The 19,404-nt window shown below is 43.2% G+C and overlaps 1 protein-coding gene across 4 annotated transcripts in view; it reads right to left on the reverse strand.

The window, feature by feature from the left end:
• PLEKHG7 (pleckstrin homology and RhoGEF domain containing G7) overlaps nt 1-19,404 on the reverse strand; it is a 92,777-nt gene that overhangs the window by 24,250 nt on the left and 49,123 nt on the right. For all 4 annotated transcript variants that reach the window (XM_073554272.1, XM_073554270.1, XM_073554273.1 and 1 more), the window contains exons 5-7: nt 9,983-10,110; nt 9,092-9,132; nt 5,387-5,485 (exon numbers count right to left, since the gene is read on the reverse strand). In XM_073554272.1, the coding sequence (XP_073410373.1) occupies nt 5,387-5,485; nt 9,092-9,132; nt 9,983-10,110 (268 nt within the window). The remainder of the gene's footprint in view (nt 1-5,386; nt 5,486-9,091; nt 9,133-9,982; nt 10,111-19,404) is intronic.

The raw sequence follows: 19,404 nt of genomic DNA on the forward strand, positions 1-19,404 counted from the left end.
CAGCTGTCTGCCGTACAAGTAGAGTTCTAAGAACATCTGAATGGAGGAACTCCAGTGTAACTCAGTACTGTGAGTACTTCAAATAGGCGCTAGAAGGGAGACGTTCAGGAAAGGCACATGTTGGCGGAGTGTTGGAACGGAGTACTTCATCTTGCCTGGAGGTTGGCTGAGCCCCTGACCTGGAGGACACAGCACCGAGGCGGGCACCTGTATGCACAACAGACTGTGAGTAAAGCTTTGGAACTACATGCCCTGGTGTCCTCTGCTTATTCTTGCGCCAACCCACTCAGCACTGCTACATCTCTGTGCTTAACACTGCACGATTACGCTCTCCTCCCTAGCTCTTCATCTACACTGCCCTGGGACTCCAGCCCTGCCTGTGGAGAGCTACACCATCATTGCTGCACCACACCATCTGTCCCAGAGGATCTGTCTGCAGCGTCGGCTTAACATCTTCATTGCCGAACACCACAGGTGGTGTCACGAATCATCCACTTATAAACTTTAATCATCATCCACACGCTCAACATTTCCCTTTTACAATGGACGGCCAGGGCCACGGACCGGGTCACAGCTACCGTGACAACTCCCATTGAAACCAACGGGCCCGGTACCGAGTACCCCACAGCCCTGGGAGGGCAACCCATTTTTGGCGTCACGAACAGGATCACGAAGCTTGGTGCCACCGGGTTCTGTGTGCCGAAGATTTATTGGACTTAATAGCTGAGAATGTGCAAAATAACCACAATTATAGACTGTAAAATGGACTCTCAAAATGGCCGCCGGCGCGGTGAAGAAGGGCGTGACAACATGGGTGGTTCTAAGAAAAGAGCGCGAACTGTCCTGGGCCTCCCCTGCCTAAACTTCTATGCTACAGAAACATGGCCCACCCCCAGAGGGGTTCGTATACTGGCTTGGTATGGAGGTAGGGGAAGAAGACGCCGCCCCCAGAAGGAGGAGCGAAGCCCTGTGACGGGAAAGGAGCCCGGGAAGGAGAGAGAACGCCAGGACGCCATATTGGAAGAAGCACGGAGACCTGAAGAGCGCGAGTAGGCTGAGCTGATCTTCCTCGGCACACTGATTGAAGGCTCCAACCCCGCTTCCACCATGGACCGCCAGCAGCTAGAGGACGAAATTGCCCAGCTGACCCACTGCCTGCGGCTAAAACAGGAGGCTCTTTGGACCCTGAACCTGCAGCGCGCTCAGGCGGGGCCTACACCAGCAGTACCTTCACCACCTTTACCCACCGCCGATGCACTGGTTCTCCCCCAGGCAGCACCTGTCACCATCTCCCCGCTGCAACCGCTGCTGAGCGCTGTCTGCCAGGAAGAGTTACCGGAGGGCACGGGAGCAGAGCAGGAAGAAGCTGAACTCCTGCCTGGACCTAGCGCGGCTGCGCAGGTCACACCGGAGGCCCTTGCGGACCCGGAGACGCCATCCGCTCAACCACCGTCTCTCGCCTGTGACCAGGCAGCTCCAGTCACCACCTCTGCCACTCGCTGCCACCCGATGCCTGCACCGGAGCTGACACAACACCACTGGGAAGCATCAGGTACGGCCGCCACCCCTGCAACCGGGTTGCCCCCTGAGTTCCCGTACACCGCGTGCAACGGGCCAGTACCCCGCATGGGACAAATGGAGGAGCTGTGTTCTCAATTCAAAAGCACTAAGCTGACTGCGATGGGGAAATGGAAGAAGTCCCAGCTGAAAAGAGTAAGGCTGGAGCAAGCGCGTCCCATTCGACATCTTCTGATTTCAGCAGAGGAGTCTGAGCAGCTGATGGGTGTTACTATGCATCATGGGTTCCCCCTTCCAGAGATTCATGATCCCCGCGTTTCACCCTACAAGCGGCCAGAGGCAAAAGTTTCACCAGCGGTCAGACCAAAAGCCAAGGCAGCAGAGATACCACCTGGAGCTGAGGTACAACATCCATTGTTACAAGCTGCTACCCCTGCTATATCACCGGCAGCAGTTCCATCAGCTGCCACCCCATTTGCACAGGCAGCCACTAACCTAACTCCTTGGGAGAAGGAATACCTGCAATTTGTAGACCACCCACAGGAAGAGGAAAATCAGAAGTTCTCCCCTGGAAGCAGCCAAAGAAATCAGCTTCCACCACCCCAGGAGGAGACCACTACTAAGGAACATGCCCACAAATAAATAACTAAACTGTTACCCAGGAGGGTATTAGCACCATTGTGCCTTTTTGTTTTGTTTAGCATGTTTTTCTTCAGTTTTCTTTTTGCCTAGTTTTTGGCATCAGTATTATGAAAATTTGAACTGCAGTGATCATGAACTTGGAATGTATTACAAACTTTCTTATATATAGTTGCGTCAGGTGGCGTCACGAATCATCCAGTATAAACTTTAATCATCATCCACACGCTCAACATTTCCCTTTTACAATGGACGCCCAGGGCCACGGACCGGGTCACAGCTACCGTGACAACTCCCATTGAAACCAACGGGCCCGGTACCGAGTGCCCCACAGCCCTGGGAGGGAGACCCATATTACTAATTTGTCACAGTGCAAAATGAAACTATTGTTGTCTGAGCTGTTGACACGGGTGGCAACCTGACCTAAAGCCCCCGTCATACACAGCGAGATCGCTAGCGAGATCGCTAGCGAGATCGCTGCTGAGTCACAAGTTTTGTGACGCATCAGCGATCTCAGCAGCAATCTCGCTGTATGTGACACTGACCAGCCCCCCCGCCGGGTATCGCTGATTGTGCTCGAATGTCCTGGGCCTTTTTTTTGATCGTTTGTCTCCCGCTGGCCAGCACGCATCGCTGCGTGTGGCAGCGGGAGACCATCGATCAGCGAGCTCCCCGTGCTGTAAGCAGACGCTGGGAGCTGGTATCCAAGGTAAACTGCGGGTAACTAGGCATGCTCGTCGCTTAGTTACCCGCTGTGTACCTTGGATACCAGCGTGCTCACGCTGGGAGCTGGTATCCAAGGTACACAGTGGGTTTCTAAGTGCCGCACGCGCTTAGTTACCCGTTGTTTACCTTGGATACCAGCTCTCAGCGCCAGCACGCTGGTATTAAAAGGTACACAGCGGATAACTAAGCGACGCACGCGCTTGTTACTCGTGTCGTCGCTGGTCCTGATAGCTGGTGAGATCTGCCTGTTTGGGAGCTCACCAGCAATCATGTAACGACACACCAGCGATCCTGACCAGGTCATATCGTTGTCGGGATCGCTGGTGCGTCGCTATGTGTGACGGGGGCTTTACACAAAGTGGCCATGGGGAAAATAAACCTTGTATGAGGGGACAATGGCTATTACTTTGTACAAACAACTGTGTAATATATTGGCAACAGTATACTGATATAGTCGGCCAATTGTCCTATTTGTACTTGTACTTTTAGTTCTGGTTCCATATTTTACTATCAGGAGTTTTACAGGAACTGCACATTTTGAAGTGGAAGCTAGACTTGTTGAATATCAGGAACATGTACACTACTTTTTTGACTTTCACCAAACAAAAGCAAATAAGGGAACTTCAACCTGAAATACTATTTGTAAGGGGATCACCAGGTGAGATGGATCAGTTAAGCCTCTTGTCCGGGTGGGCACGCGGCCCTCAGACGTTGGTATCTTGGAGGCAAGGACTAGCTGTAAATTTAGGAGCTGACAGATGGAGTGTAGATCTGCAGGGATGGTTGTGATTTGAAACACAGTAGTACAGATCATAGAGAAGACCAAACAAGGAACATAAGAGTCTCAATGCCAAGACAGATGTGTGTCAATGGGACTTAAATAGGTCTAGGGAGATGATGTCATTGATCCATGCTGGACAACCTGCAAAACCTGTTGTGGAGCACAACAATGGGTGGCAGACCCAGGAGAAGGGATCAGAGACTGAGATACCCAGGACAAGTATATAACACTATTTTTATACACCAAGAAAGTCAGCACTACTTCAGCAGTATTGGGCAGTGTCCAGTGAAATGTCAGTGCGGCTCTTTCAACCAAAACAGGTGGCGCCTAACGAAGAGTTTACATGAGTCTAGAATACCTTGTAAATAGATGAAATGACATAATATGGGATGACACTCACCAGGCATCTGAAAATGTTTCTTTTATTTATGAAAACCATGCTTTCAACATGAGGGCCAGAGCAGACTTCTATCTCCTACTATAGCACGATCGCTATTTCATGTCCCAGATGACGTTTTATCCAGTGAATCGAAGCGAAATGGCCATCATGTTGTATTAGAGGAAGAAAGCCACCACTAGCCTTCATGTTGAATGCACTGTTTAAACTAAAAGAAACATTTCTAGAAGATTGATGAGTGCCAAGTGTACTCTCATCTATTTGGAAGATATCATGACCCTGAAATACACCTGTAAAGAATATATAAGCCATACAACATAAACTAAAATTTGTATATTTCAATTAAATATTTAATATGAACTTAACATGCATGGTGGCTCAGTGGCTAGCGCTGCAGACTTGTAGCACTGGGGTCCTGGGTTCAAATCCCACCAAGGACAACATCTGCAAGGAGTTTGTATGTTCTCCCCGTGTTTGCGTGGGTTTCCTCCCACATTCTAAAGACAGACTGATAGGGAATTTAGATTGTGAGCCCCATCGGGGACAGTGCCGATAATGTATGTAAAGCGCTGTGGAATTAATGGCGCTGTATAAATGAGTAAAATAAATATCCGGGTATGGAAATTACATAGTAATTTTGGATTTTTCATAATTGGTTGATAGAGATGAACAAATCATATGAAATGTAAATTCACCAGCTTCATTAAATTCTTTTAAAAACAAGACCCATTACGAATCAAACTCGAGATGCTTTGAAAAGATGTATATAACTGTATCCAAACCTTTTCAAACTCTAACGCTAACACATCCTTAATAATATCAAAGGGATTTCAACATATATGGGGATTTCAACATATATGGCTATGTGTAAATAGATGGCAACTGTTCTTCACTTCTGGGCTATCATACATTATCTGTACTGCATGATCACTGTTTTATGGTTTTCTATCCCTATCACTATTGCCAAGATGTAGGATGTGATAGCTTCTGCATTTCCTGCCTCTGCTTTTATACAGGCTACGATAGATCCTTCTGATTGGATATGTTACTCTATGTGATGTGATATTTGCAAGTCATTATGTAGAAGCCCACCCGTCTGTCACCGATTTCCTATGAGCCTTCTCCGGCTGATGCAATCTTCTGCATTGTGTAAAAAGGCAGTGGTGATTTCAGACTTTTCTTAATCAAGCAAAGTGAATTGCAAATTGCTCACATTTGCCAAGTTCAGCACAGCAAATAGTTAAAAATATTACACAAATTCGATTAGCATTAAATCGATTCGCTCTTGTCTATTGGCTACAGCAGTTAATATTTTCTTACAATACCTTAATATTAGTGAATTCGTATTCTGTGAAATCTGAGACCTTGAACATTAGCAAACAGTTCTCCAAGTCAGAGCTTTGCTTTTGCTTGCCCTTGATGAACTATGAAAGAATAAAGAGTAAAAACATTTTCAATCGTGACTCAACTAAAATGCTAGTTTCTGGCCTCATTATGTCCTGCCTTGACTACTAAAACCTGCATCTCTGCTTAAAAAAAAAATATTTGAATTATGATTTTTTTGCTTCCATTGTTTTCCACCTCAGTCACCATTTACATAAAATTACAATTCAAAATTCTTACGGTTGGATACCAAACTGGTCCACTACTATGTATATATCACATTAACACACTAAAGTGTCCTTCAAATATACTATATTGGCACTTCTTCCACAATAATACACACTCAAGGGCAATAGGATGTTACTAATAGCCCAAAAAATGAAGCGATCCAATCAATATTATGTAATAAAATCACACAATTTTTATTTGATGAGACAAAAATTAAAAAGACTACATATCATTTTACATAATGTACCCCAAGGGGGAATTGCACAGCCCAAGATACTATAATCAAAACAAAAAATGTACATACATGACACAATAAATAACCATCAAATACCTCATACAATTGCTATAATCTTCATAATTCTCACTATAAAAAACTATCAAGGGTTGACATTACTGAATTTAGTTATATCAGTGCCAAAATGACCCCAGAAGGTCTAGTAAATAGCATCTACAATATCAGCTGCATACCCAAAGATAATAGCAGCATATCCTGAAATGATCATAGCTAGAAAGCATAAAATAATGCCAGTTTCTAAATAGCCTGCTACCAGGTCTCTATAACTGAACAACAGTTACCGCATAAAAGCAATATAGGTATAGATCCTAATTACCTTAGCCGAGGTGTGACGGTAATCATGGTGCTGTGCAAAAATCCCACGCGCCCCGACGCGCGTTTCGCCCTCTTGCTTCATTCAGTAATGTCAACCCTTGATAGTTTTTTATAGTGAGAATTATGAGGATTATAGCAATTGTATGAGGTATTTGATGGTTATTTATTGTGTCATGTATGTACACTTATTGTTTTGATTATAGTATCTTGGGCTGTGCAATTCCCCCTTGGGGTACATTATGTAAAATGATATGTAGTCTTTTTAATTTTTGTCTCATCAAATAAAAATTGTGTGATTTTATTACATAATATTGATTGGATCGCTTCATTATTTGGGCTATTAGTTACATGCTATTGCCCTTGAGTGTGTATTATGTATATATCAGGCCTAATCTCAAAATAACACTTCAAAGTCCATCTTCACCATTAACAACACATTCTCCCTATTTCTATCGTTCTTTCATCCATCTCTCGTTTCCACTTTGAATTTATTACCACTTTCTGTAATCCATGCGACAGATGCCTAAAACTTTAAAGAGAATCTGTCAGTAGGATCAACCCTCCTAGATTGTCTATATTCGCATTGGCATTTATGTTTGTGATCCAACGTCTTATTTCAGAGAAATCCACAATTTTCTTAATATGTAAATGAGCTGTTAGGATCTATGGGTGGATCTCGCCAAGAATCTGCCTGCAGAGCTTAAATTAATTGAAATGGGGCATCACCAGTATAAGATGTAATGAATGACAGTCTGCTCTCCTGATCTAAATTACTCACACTAGTAATGTCCCATTTAATTTAAAATAAGCTCAGGGAGATCTATGTCTGGCCCATAGATCTTAACTGCTCATTTACTTGGTAAGACGAAAAACACAACATTTCTCTGAAATAAGACATTGGATTGCAGATATCAAGGTATCATTTTATTCAGCTTCCTGATAAAATATATTACAAAGTTTCTGATTTTCATGGACACTATTGATTTTTCAAATGAAAGTGAAATAACAATGTTACTCTATAAGCATATCCATGGTAGGCCACAATAATGTCTAGGAGGACAAATATGTTTAGTGGTGGTTTCGGGGCTCAAAGATTGAAATTGTAACCACCTGCTATAAGCTTTAAAGTCAATTAAATTATGCCATGGTAGGTTGGATTCCCATCACAAAACTAGAACCATAGTTACCCAAAGACCTCCCTCATATCGAAAGCTTAGAAAGGGTATTTATACCATTCTGAGAACTAAGGCCTCATTCAGACAACACCCATTGTGCTTATATGCAAAAAAAAAAGTTTAATCAGTATTTTTTAGTAGCGTTTCACCAGAGTTTGGTCAGCAATCAGAATGGCAATTTTTACCATCAGAGATCAGCAATTTTTCTCAGATGCTAAAAAATATTTGTGAATCTTTCTCAGGCTTCTCATATCAAACATTCATTAAGATACAGAGAGCACAAAGGTGGCATCTGAGTGCCGTCTGACATTTTCTTGGGCACGTAGACTTTTATTGGTGAAATTGATTTGAGAATCAAATACTCAAATCAAAATCTGTTGTGATTTTGTCTCGACCACTCAGTCTGCAAAACACTCGGGCATGTGGATGTAAGGGGTGTACCGGGACCGTGTAATACCCCACTCTCTTTCTTAGTGCTATAACAATGTACATAATGCAATGTATATATTTGTTATTTCGTGTACCTGCTATTAGGGAAAGTGTAGTACCCCTTTCTCGCCACTAGATGGGGGCAGTATGGTAGATGTAATATAGTAGTAGTGAAACCAGTTAGAAAGCAGTTAATATAGGAGGGGTCAGCTGCAGCAAAGAGTGGGAGAACTTCCTCAAAGTAGTTAGTCGGGCCAGGGTGCCCAAACCGCCTCATGGGCTATAGAGCACGGAATGATAGCAGTGACCATGCAACATTTATCAAGGGAGAAACCCAGCCATCTGCAGCACCAGGCCAAAATAGCAGCAGGCCAGAACAGCAGCGGGCCACAGCAGTCCTGGAACAGAAGCTTAAGACAGAAACAGTGGCAGTGCGGGGACACAGGTGGCTCCATAATGTGGCAACTTATTGCATGGGCTGATGTACTCAGATCCGGGGTGAAACGGCTGAGGGATCCCCCAGATGCAATGAGTTTGGACTGGGAGGAGGCTGCGTCACCACAGGAGACAGTACGGAAGGGCAGGTCACTCACGATGTGGCAGCTCACTTCAGAGGCTGATACTCTCAGGTCTGCGGCAAAACAGACTAGGGAGCATCTAACTGTAGCAGAGCTGAACAGGGAGGATGCTGAGGAACTGTACGATACAGTCCGAGCCGGGTACGTGCTGTGTGACAGACAGAGAAGTGCAGGGAAAGAGGAAGAAATGTACAAAGCGGAACCTGTTGTTAATGCTGTGAAGAATATGGATGTGCTGCGTAAAGTAACCAGTAAAGTTGTGCATTTGAAAGTTGAGATGGATTGTGTCTCTATTTATGCGGTACCGTCTATAGGGAATCTTCTGTAAAGCAGAGAGGACCCTGACGGCGCAGAAGATGGAGCCACAGGTATGCAGAGTAATGGACACTATTTTCATGTGCTGAGAGGCCAGGGCACAAATACATCAGTGTTGTCAGCCATGACTATAGCCCTGGCCTTCCCTCACATGGACAACTCTATAGACTACTATAGCAGGTATGAGTTCTGTGAAAACCACGGATAGAACTCATACACGAAAAACCGACGTCTGAATGAGCCTTAAAGCAATACAGAAAAATACATAAATATCTCTTTAATTAATTAGGAAAAAAAAAATGAAATTCTTACCGATGCTTTCTTAGAGAACGGCCATTTTGGTTTCTTGGCATCTGTTTAATAAAAGAAAAGCAGCTTGTACTATAACATAGACATGAATATGTGTCAGATATTAATGCTTCACTAGTAGTAGGTGCATAATATGTGATTTGTATCTATCCGCACACGGTTGGTTGCTTCCATGAAACCACTTGCATTAGGTGATGCTTGGTTATATGAAGATCTCAGAGGGTTCCTATTATGCACAGTAGCGGAATTGTCCAAAGCAGCCCATTCCACCCATTTGGAGGTAATGGCTATAAGCATATAATAGTTGGAGCCCAGGGACAACAAAGGTACTGGTGAACAAATATGGGTTTTTAGTCTCATACATCCACTTTAATGCTTATAAATAGGAATAACTATAAATTATGACGATCGCCCCAGCTATAGCAGAACCAGGAGCTCATGTTTTTCGCTAACTTTTTACTTATGGCTAAAAAACAATCAGCATTTATCATTTCCTTTTCACCTTATTAAGCTATAGAGATACAGAATAGAGCTGGTAAGTCAAGGACGGTTCTGTCACATATCTAGGAACTATAGGACGTGGCCGAAGGAAGTGCAGAACACAGTTAGCACTTTGGACCAAACCTATGAGCTGGTGTAGCAATTCAATCTGCCAGCAGAATTGGAGACGTATCAGTACAAATAATAGAAAAAAGCTACCGACAAGTAGGTTACATTGGGGCAAGTAGGTTACATTGGGGCAAGTAGGTTACATTGGGGCAATTCTGGAGTGTTCTCTATCATGGTTAGCCAAAAGTCAATTTGTCTCAGTTCCCTCAGCTCCTAGGTCAGCACAATTCAGTGAGTGTGGAAAATAAATCTCTAAAACCTGATTCAGGTTGGACATATTCATACCACTGTTTGGAAGCCATGAGGCCTGATACATGTAGTCAGAGGCACCATCTGATACCAGGAGATCTCCTGGGAATACTTCCAGTCCAGGTATGCTTAATACCACAGAACTACGTCTTCGTTCACTCTGCCTTTGAAAATAAAAGATTATATTTCACGTATTTAGAAACACATTATTAGTTAATATGCATCATGCTTAAAGGGAACCTGTCACCAGATTTTTCTATTACATCTGAGGGCAGCATGATGTAGAGACAGAGACCCCAATTCCAGCGATGTATCACTTACTGGGCTGCTTACTGCCGTTTTGATAAAATCACTGTTCTATCTGCTGCAGATCTGGCAGTTCTCTGAATGCTGAGCTCTAACCTATAACCCTGCCCACACCACTGATTGGCAGCTTTCTGTGTACACTGTACACAGACAGAAAGCTGCCAACCACAGCAGGTTTGCTAGTCCTATACTGATAATCTCCTGCTGATAAAACAGTGATTATATCAAAACTACAGCAAGTAGTATATTAAGTCATAAATTGCTGGAATCGGGATCTCTTTCTCCACGCTAGTTTGCTGATTAGGTGGCAAAAACTTGATTATAGATTTCTTTTGCATGTGAACAGTCAACTATGAAATATTGAGCACATTTACATTTATTACCTATGAAATTCACATTTAATGCAGTGTATGAAAAAGTCTTGTAAGCTACTAGACTTGGAAGTAAATAATATGACCCACTAGTCCACTAGGAAGACATCAGCCTACAGCATATACATTACATTTCGGCAGCCAGCAGTGGTGTGTCTCCAGCATCACTGTTGATCATGTATTAAGTATACAATATGGAAAAGTCTTAATATTTTTCAAACTTAAAAAAGGCGTAAAACAATATTATTATTACCAAACTGGTCCACTTAATGCTGTTATCCAGATCTCATCAGTAGGTTACAAAGCAAAAATGTAAAAATGTAGGTTTTCCACTAGGTCTTACACCGTAAGTAATTTCTACATCGTTAATTCTCCTTGATTGACATGTGTTAATTAACTTTAAAAAGAAGTACATGAAAGCTTTACTCTGAATACTTCCTAGCACAAAAGATTCCAATGAATGGGGATTATTGTGTATTCCCTATTTATTAAAATTCCATCTAAGATGAAAAGGTCTAGCATTCTTAGCTTTCTCTTGATAGCTTTTTGTTTTGTATACTTGACATTGAGTAACTGCTTTACCTGTCATTTATATGGTAAATCATTTATATGGTAAATTTCATACCAATGTTACATAACTTTATCATCAACCAAGTTTGCATATCGAAACAGGAAGTCCCCAGTTTATGAACTAGACGTTTTCTGTAGCTTTGTTTGTAACCAAATTTGTATGTAGGCTGGAATGGGACCAGGAAAAAAAAAAATTTACCTCATCTGTGACCACTCCGGCTGCCTCGACGATCACCACCCACGATCCGTTCTGCTTCTTTCCACTGTAGGAGGGAGAGTCCCTGCTGTGTAGCCGGACCAGAACCAAGGAGACTGTCACCAAGGTTCCTAGGGAGACTGTTTCCAGGGGACATAATTGGAGGATGGACCAGAGACAGTTCTAGAAGGAGTGGGGGCTGAGCAGGTATAAAATGAGCTGAGAACTCCAGCAGGGGGCACACGACAGCGCGGTAGAGAAGGAGCAGGGAGCCTAGGTGGCGCCAGAGAGCCACAGCCAGAAGGAGTGAGTGACGACCAGAGGGACAGAGGAGAGACTCACCACAGACAAGGAGGAGACAGCCTCGAGCAGCGGGGCACCGACCGAACGACAACGCTCCCGTTACTCCAGCCCGCGGCTGCGGCCTGTCCGCTGCTGACTGCGGCAGCCACTGCTCAACTCCAGCCCGCGGTCGCGGCCTGTCTGCCGCCTCCCGCGGCCGCCATTGATCGACTCCAGCATGCGGCTGCGACCTGTCTGCTGCCTTCCGCGGCCGCCACTGCTCAACTCCAGACCACAGTTGCGGCCTGCCTGCTGCCTCCCACGGAAGCCACTGCTCGACTCCAGCCCGCGGTTGCGGCATGCCCGCTCCCACCCACGGCCGCCGCTGTCCGGCCCCAGCCTGCGGCTGCAGCCTACATGCCTCAGGCCCCGGCTGTCCCCTTTCCGCCTCCGTCGGGAGGCGCAACGCAGAGGAACTCTTCTGGGGCCTGTTATGCCCACACTTCACCTGAGCGTAGGAACGCCAGAAGCTTGCACCAACTCCTCGTTGGCTGGGCCCAGCAGCTGACACGCTGAAGAAACACCGACCTCCACTCTGCCGGACGTCAGAGGAGGATAAGTGACACATTGTAGTTAATCCAACGTAGTTTCTGGACCTGTAGTCGGCCATACCGTGGCCTCTTAGTTACTGGTTCCGACCGGGTAGTTATTATCGTATTACCTGTGCATTATTGTTCTGATCCCTGCAAATACTCTGCTGATGTTAGCTTGTTGGTTACTCGAGATAGCCTGCCTATATATATATACTGTATATATATATATATATATATATATATAAAAAGTTACATTCTAAGCTCACTCCGGCTCCCGTCTCGTCATTGCATCCCACGTGCCTGGGATTACTACACCACCACAGCAAGCAGCATCTCTGGCCTTTTCACTAGGGACCAGGACTTCCGGCCACGCCCAGACCTCGGAGGTTACTGTGATTCATAAGGTTGCAATGCCAACATCCATATGACAGAGTTTTTGCATGACAGTGGAAGGAAGAGAACCAGTTGAAGAGCAACGGGTCAGCCGAAAAGGTGAGGTGAGTATTATTATTTTTTTAACTCACCTCTCCGGCCATGCCTCTGTTCACCGTCTGGTCTTCCTCTTTCCATGCTTCATCAAGGCCAGAGCTTACTGTACATCATAAGGCTGCAATGATAATGCAACATTATGATGTGCAGCGAGCTTCAGCCTGGATGCAGCTTGGAGTCTTGATCTATAGTGAAAAGACTGAAGATACTGCCCTCACCTGTGGAAAGAAGAGGACCGGAGGGCGGGCGGAGAATTCAATGATGAGGAGCGTATTACTTTTTTTTTTTTTAACATTCGCCGCTCGTAACTAGGGGTCATTTGTAAGTTATGTGTTCATTTGTCAGGGACTCTCTGTATAATTCCTGATGTTTTCCAAATTATTCACAACCATGTCATTGGAAATTTGCAATATAATGTGACATTTAACTTTCTGTTCATTTGGAGAACCATCAGATTTCTGACCCAGCCAGATGTCTCAAGTTATCAACATTGATGAAGGAATGGGAAGAAGCTAAACCAACTGCTCTCCAAACCGCTGAGATCTTAGCAGCAGTGCATACTGAGTGGTCAACAGTCATTCTCATTTCTATAACATTAGTAAGACCATCGTCCTGTTTTTCTAAGGCTAAGTTTGCATGCAAGAAATGTTCTTCCAGAAAAATTATTTTTCACCTGCCTTGTCATGTGTATGCCATCTTTATGACATTCATTTTTATACAATTTACTAGACCAAAATCAGTTTCCTATGTTAAGAATTACAATGTATTCATATAAATCGGGTTCTAGTGCATGCTATGCTTTTTTCACAAGAATATTTGGTCCACATGAAAAAAAATGTTTATCCTAATTCCCTAATATTGGTCCTAGTGCTGTCCATGTCGGGGGGGGGGGGGGGGGGGTCAGTTTTTTTTACATGGTTAACAGTTGGATCAAAAATATGAGGTTGGGTTACATTCATTGATCATTTTAAGAATTTACCATAGGAGATCATTCCGCTGTACTGCAATATCAAATTATACTACAGCTCTGGCAAAAATTAAGAGACCACCACATCAATACCCAGTCATGGGCAGCCCATTCTCCAGACCTGAACCCCATTTAAAACCTCTGGAATGCAATCAAGAGGATGATGGATTGTCACAAGCCATCTAACAAAGAAGAACTGCTTAAATTTTTGTGCCAGAGGCCAGTTTCACACGTTCAGATAATTCCGGTACCAGAAAAACCAGTACCGGAGCTGTTCGTGTGTCTGTGTGGACACGTGGTACCTCCGTGTGGCACATCAGGACAACACGGACGGCGCCAGGAAGAAGCGGCTACAGTAAGCACCGTTCCCAGCGGCTGGTGCTGACCGCGGCTGTGATTCTTCTCTCCTGTTCTGCCAGCAGGAGAGAAGAATGAATGAAAACCTGACGTGGAGTCCCCCTCATTTTATGAACCAACCAGACGAAACTTACAGCTGGGAGCTGCAGCAAGGTTTGTTCTCAAGAATAGAGGGGTCCCCACGCTGTTTTTTTTAAAATTATTTATAAAAAAACAGTGTGGGGACCCCTCTATTCTTGAGAACCAACCTTGCTAAAGCTGACAGCTGAGGGCGGCAGCCCCCAGCTGTAAGTTTCATCTGGTTGGTTCATAAAATGAGGGGGACCCCAAGTCGGGTTTTCATTAATTCTTCTCTCCTGCCGGCAGAACAGGAGAGAAGAATCACAGCCACGGTCAGCACCAGCCGCTGGGAACAGTGCTTACTGTAGCCGCTTCTTCCCGGTGGCCGACTGTGAGCACAGAGGACAGTGTGAACAGTTCTCCGTGTGCATATGTGCAGCACGTGTTGCAGGCCGTGTGTCCGTGTTAATACGGACATGTCAGCGTATTTTGCACACAGACATACGGTCCGTGAAAACACGCTGACATGTGCACAGACCCATTCATTTGAATGGGTCTACGTTCGTCAGTGTCACCGGTACGGTAGAAAACTGTCACTACATGTACCGGAGCCACTGATGTGTGAAAGAGGACAGAAGCAGTGTGAAAGACTGGTGGAAAGCATGCCAAGACACATGAAAGCTGTGATTAAAAATCATGGTTATTCCACAAAATATTGATTTCTGAACTCTTCCTGAGTTAAAACAGTATTGTTGTTTCTAAATGATTATTAACTTGTTTTCTTTGCATTATTTGAGATCTTAAAGCACTGTTTTGTTTTGTTTTTTAATTTTAATACAAAATTTATTGCTTGGAAATTCGGAGACATGTTGTCAGAAGTTTATAGATTAAAAGAATAATTTACATTTTACTCAAAAATGCACCTATAAAGAGAAATATCAGACAAACTGAACATTTGGAAGTGGTCTCTTAATTTTTGCCAGTGCTGTATAATTAAGGATGCAGAACCCATTAACTCGTCTATGAGATTCTTTTGATATGGTTTCTGTGAATTTAAATGATACTTTTTAAGATCTACAGTTTTTCCTGCACTCCATTTTATTTCACCTTGAATAAGTTTCAATTTTCCTGCACTAAATCTTTCTTCACATTGCATTGTTAACAGTTTTCTAATCTCAAAAGCTGCTTTAAAAATGTAAATATCCCAAACTGTTTGTCCCTAGTGGTATATTAATATGGGATTAATAAATGACGACAAAAATTAACCTGGAATTTGGGACTTGACTAGCAGGTGGTATACTGTAGATAAGATTGAACAATGGATATGTTAAATTCTTTTACATTCTTTTAACAATAACTCTAATTGATTACATTTGGGTGGGAAGCAAGAGGTCAATATTTTCACTGCTCTCATAAGGCAAGCACAATTATGGATTAAAGTGAAGCAATTACGAAATAGCCAAAATCTAAGCAAAAATTATTACATGATGCAGATTAATTTATTGTACACTGCCTTGAAAAAGTATTTATATCCTGTGAACTTTTCCACATTTTTTCACGTTACAACCACAAGCTTTGTATTTGATATATCAACACAAAATAGCAATAATCTGTGAAGTGTAAAGGAAATGATACATGGTTTTCTAGTTAGGAAGTTATAAGGGTTAAAAGTTGACCAGCGATTTCTCAATTTTATAACTATATGATGGAAAATACCCAAAAATGACACCATTCTAAAAACTGCACCCCTCAAGGTGCTCAAAGCCACATTCAAGAAGTTTATTAACCCTTCAGGTGCTTTGCAGGAATTTTTTGAATGTTTAAAAAAAATGAACATTTAACTTTTTTTCACAAAAAAATTACTTCAGGTCCGATTTTTTTTATTTACCTAAGGGTAACAGGAGAAATTGGACCCCAAAAGTTATTTTGCAATTTGTCCTGAGTACGCTGATACCCTACATGTGGCTTCCTCAGCCGCAGATGATCCGATGAGGGATGTAGTCCCAGTAACAGCAGGTGTAATTCCTTCAGGGAAGATTCCACAGCTCACGGTATATCTTCTGGGCGGTCTCTGGTTTTTACACGTTGCGCCGATTAGTCCATAAACTTGTGCAGCCAAAGTCAAGGGAGCTGCGTACAGTCTATTAACAAGAAGGGTCTGTGGTGTGCTGTCCGGGAAAGAGGGCCATGATGAACAGTCCTGAACACGGCCCTCGTTCCTATGCCCGCATGCGGCACTGAACTTAACGGAGCCCACGGCTCTTCCTCTGCTGCTGGGCTCGGTGGCGTGCTCGTGTATAGCCCACCGCGGTACGTTGCAGGGCTGCTGCACATCCTGTGGAGCATGCTGCGCACCTCCCAGCCCTGTCTCCGCCAGCGGGAATCTGCCCATTGCTTCACACGTTTTCCTCTTTGCCGTGCCCCCTGCTTCCGGGTAACAAGGTCTGTTCGGTATCCTATTCTTTACCCTGGACACAGTTCCAGACCCGACACAGTAGAGGTGCCTGCTGCCCAGTCCTTACATACTCAAAAGAAATTTCACAAGAAATTTTGGGGTCCATTTTCTTCTGTTACCCTTGTGAAAATAAAAAAAATTGAGGCTAAAAAAGCATTTTTTGTGGGAAAGATAAGATTTTTTTTTATTTTCACTGCTCTACATTATAAACTTCTGTGAAGCACCTTGGGGTTCAAGGTGCTCACCACACATCTAGATACATTACTTGAGGGATCTAGTTTCCAAAATGGGGTCACTTGTGGAGGATTCCACTATTTAGGCACATCAGGGGCTCTCTTAACGTGACATGGCATCTGCACTCAAATCCAGCCTTTTCTGAGTTAAAAAAGTCAAACAGTGCTCCTCACCTTACAGGCCACTGCTTGGAAGGTATCTGGCCTGTATATAATGCAATCATATTTTTTGCCAAAATTTACATCAAGACTGCAAAAAGCATGTGGGGAAAACATGGTGTGGTCTCATGAATCCAAAATTGAACTTTTTCTAATTCCAAAATAACACCATGCCCATAGTGAAGCAGCATTATGCGTTGTGGCTCTGCAACTGGAATTGGGGCTATAGTCAACATGGAGGTAATTATGAACAGTTGTGAAATATAAGTCAAATTTGCATCAAAACCTTCAAGCCTCTGCTAAAAAGCTGAAGGTGAAGAGGAATTTCACCTGCCAGCAGGAGGCGACCCTAAACATACCTCCAATTCAAAAAATTAATGGCTTTACCAGAAGAAGATCAATCTGGAATTGCCCAGACCTGAATCCAACTGAAAATCTGTGGGTGACCCGAAGGTGGCAGAACACAGGAGATGCCTCACATTGAAAGATTTGGAACATTACTACAAGGTAGAGTGAGCAAAGATGGCCAATTCTAGATGTGCCATGCTGATAGACTCCTAACATAACGCTGCCATAAATTCAAAGAGTACTTCAACAAAATGTTAGTTTATTAGGGTCTGTATAGTAAGGCAACCACAATTTTTTAGATATTTATTCTTTCTTTTTCCACCTTAAAAGATTTCAGTTTGTTTTTCAATGGATTTGTACAGATTATAGGCAATGTTAAAGATGGAAAAAGTTTTCAAAAGACTACCCTTGGTGTAATTTTATTTACATGGCAAAAACCTTGCTTAGTTGCTTTTTAACCAGGGTCTGTAGACTTTTTATGTCCACTGTGAAAGCATGTTAACAAGTGGACTTGCTCCTTAAATGGAGCTTTAAATAAATGTAATATTAAACACACATAGCAAAAATGTAACATAATTTTGATGGAATAGTTTATTGCAATATTTCTTGTTTGCTGAATAAATATGCCACGCCAATTATGTTTGACTTGCTTTGCAACCTCGTTTATTTGTATGGATAAATGTGTGTGTGAGCAAGAGTTGTATTGAATATCTAATATATACAGTAAAGCTCAATGTGTATGTATGTATGTGTGTGTGTGTGTGTATGTCTGAGATTGGCATCCGCACCGTCGTAGCTACAGCCACAAAATTTTGCACAGTCACACGTCTGGACCGCGAGAGCGTCTTAGGCTATGTTGTGAGGCGAAATTTTAACCCCGCGCGTTCCGATTTACCAAACAATTTTGCCCCTATCTACATAATGGGGAAAAAGTGTGTGTATGTATGTATGTCCGGGATTGGCATCTGCACCGTCGTAGCTACAGCCACAAAATTTTGCACAGTCACACGTCTGGACCCCGAGAGCGTCATAGGCTATGTTGTGTGGCGAAATTTTAATCCCGCGCGTTCCAATTCATCAAACAATTTTGCCCATATCTACATAATGGGGAAAAAGGGAAAGGAAAAGTGTTGGAGGCAAATTGACAGCTGCCAGATGTGAACAAGGGGGACCTAAAGAATGAGAGCGATGGTGCCAAAGAGTATATACCGTACAGTTGCTAAGGTGGGGCCCTGACATGGGATACTCACCACACACGGGGATATGAACACACACACAAAATGTGCCACACACTTCAACACATATATCACCCTCAGCACACATTTCACCACACATACACCAACCTCGCCACATAAAAAACCTACAAAAGACAAAATGAAAAAACCCTGCTATAATTAAATAAGTACAAAGCAAAAGAGCATTTAAATCATACAGAGTTCTTAGTAATACTGTATTTGATCAAACATAGCATAAAAGCCGTCCCACCATCGACAAGGTGACTCTGTGGTCGGGGCGGTCCTACACTGTCTAGTATTAATAACCTTATCATGTGTCAAAGTTGACGTCTGTGTGAATAAGGGCAGACAAGGACCAAGTCCCAACCACTGGACACCAGTCAGGGGAAGCCTTTAAATACAATTTCCAGCTTAGGAGAGGGAGACCACACCCCAGCTTGCACAGAATGCAAGAATACAAAGAAAAAACACAAAAATTGAGCTTGGTTTGATTTGGTACACATGCAGCATATAAATGCATGCTCACATGGCCAAAAAGCACACAAAAACCTACAAAAGACAAAATGAAAAAAACCCTGCTATAATTAAATAAGTAAAATGCAAAAGTGCATTTATATGCTGCATGTGTACCAACTCAAACCAAGCTCAATTTTTTGTGTTTTTTCTCGCCACATAAAAGTCGAAACAGAAAAGTCGCCACTCAAAACTCGCCACGCTGTCCCAAAGCTGTTTAAAAGATGAAAAATGAGCTGTGATTGGTTGCTATCAGCAACAGTTTTCTTTGTAGACAGTTGTGGTAACTGAGGCCTATTATTCTTATAATTTCTATGGTGTTAT

Source organism: Dendrobates tinctorius, unplaced genomic scaffold (assembly GCF_039654945.1).
Source record: "Dendrobates tinctorius isolate UK_male_01 unplaced genomic scaffold, ASM3965494v1 ptg000209l, whole genome shotgun sequence".
Classification (NCBI taxonomy): domain Eukaryota; kingdom Metazoa; phylum Chordata; class Amphibia; order Anura; family Dendrobatidae; genus Dendrobates; species Dendrobates tinctorius.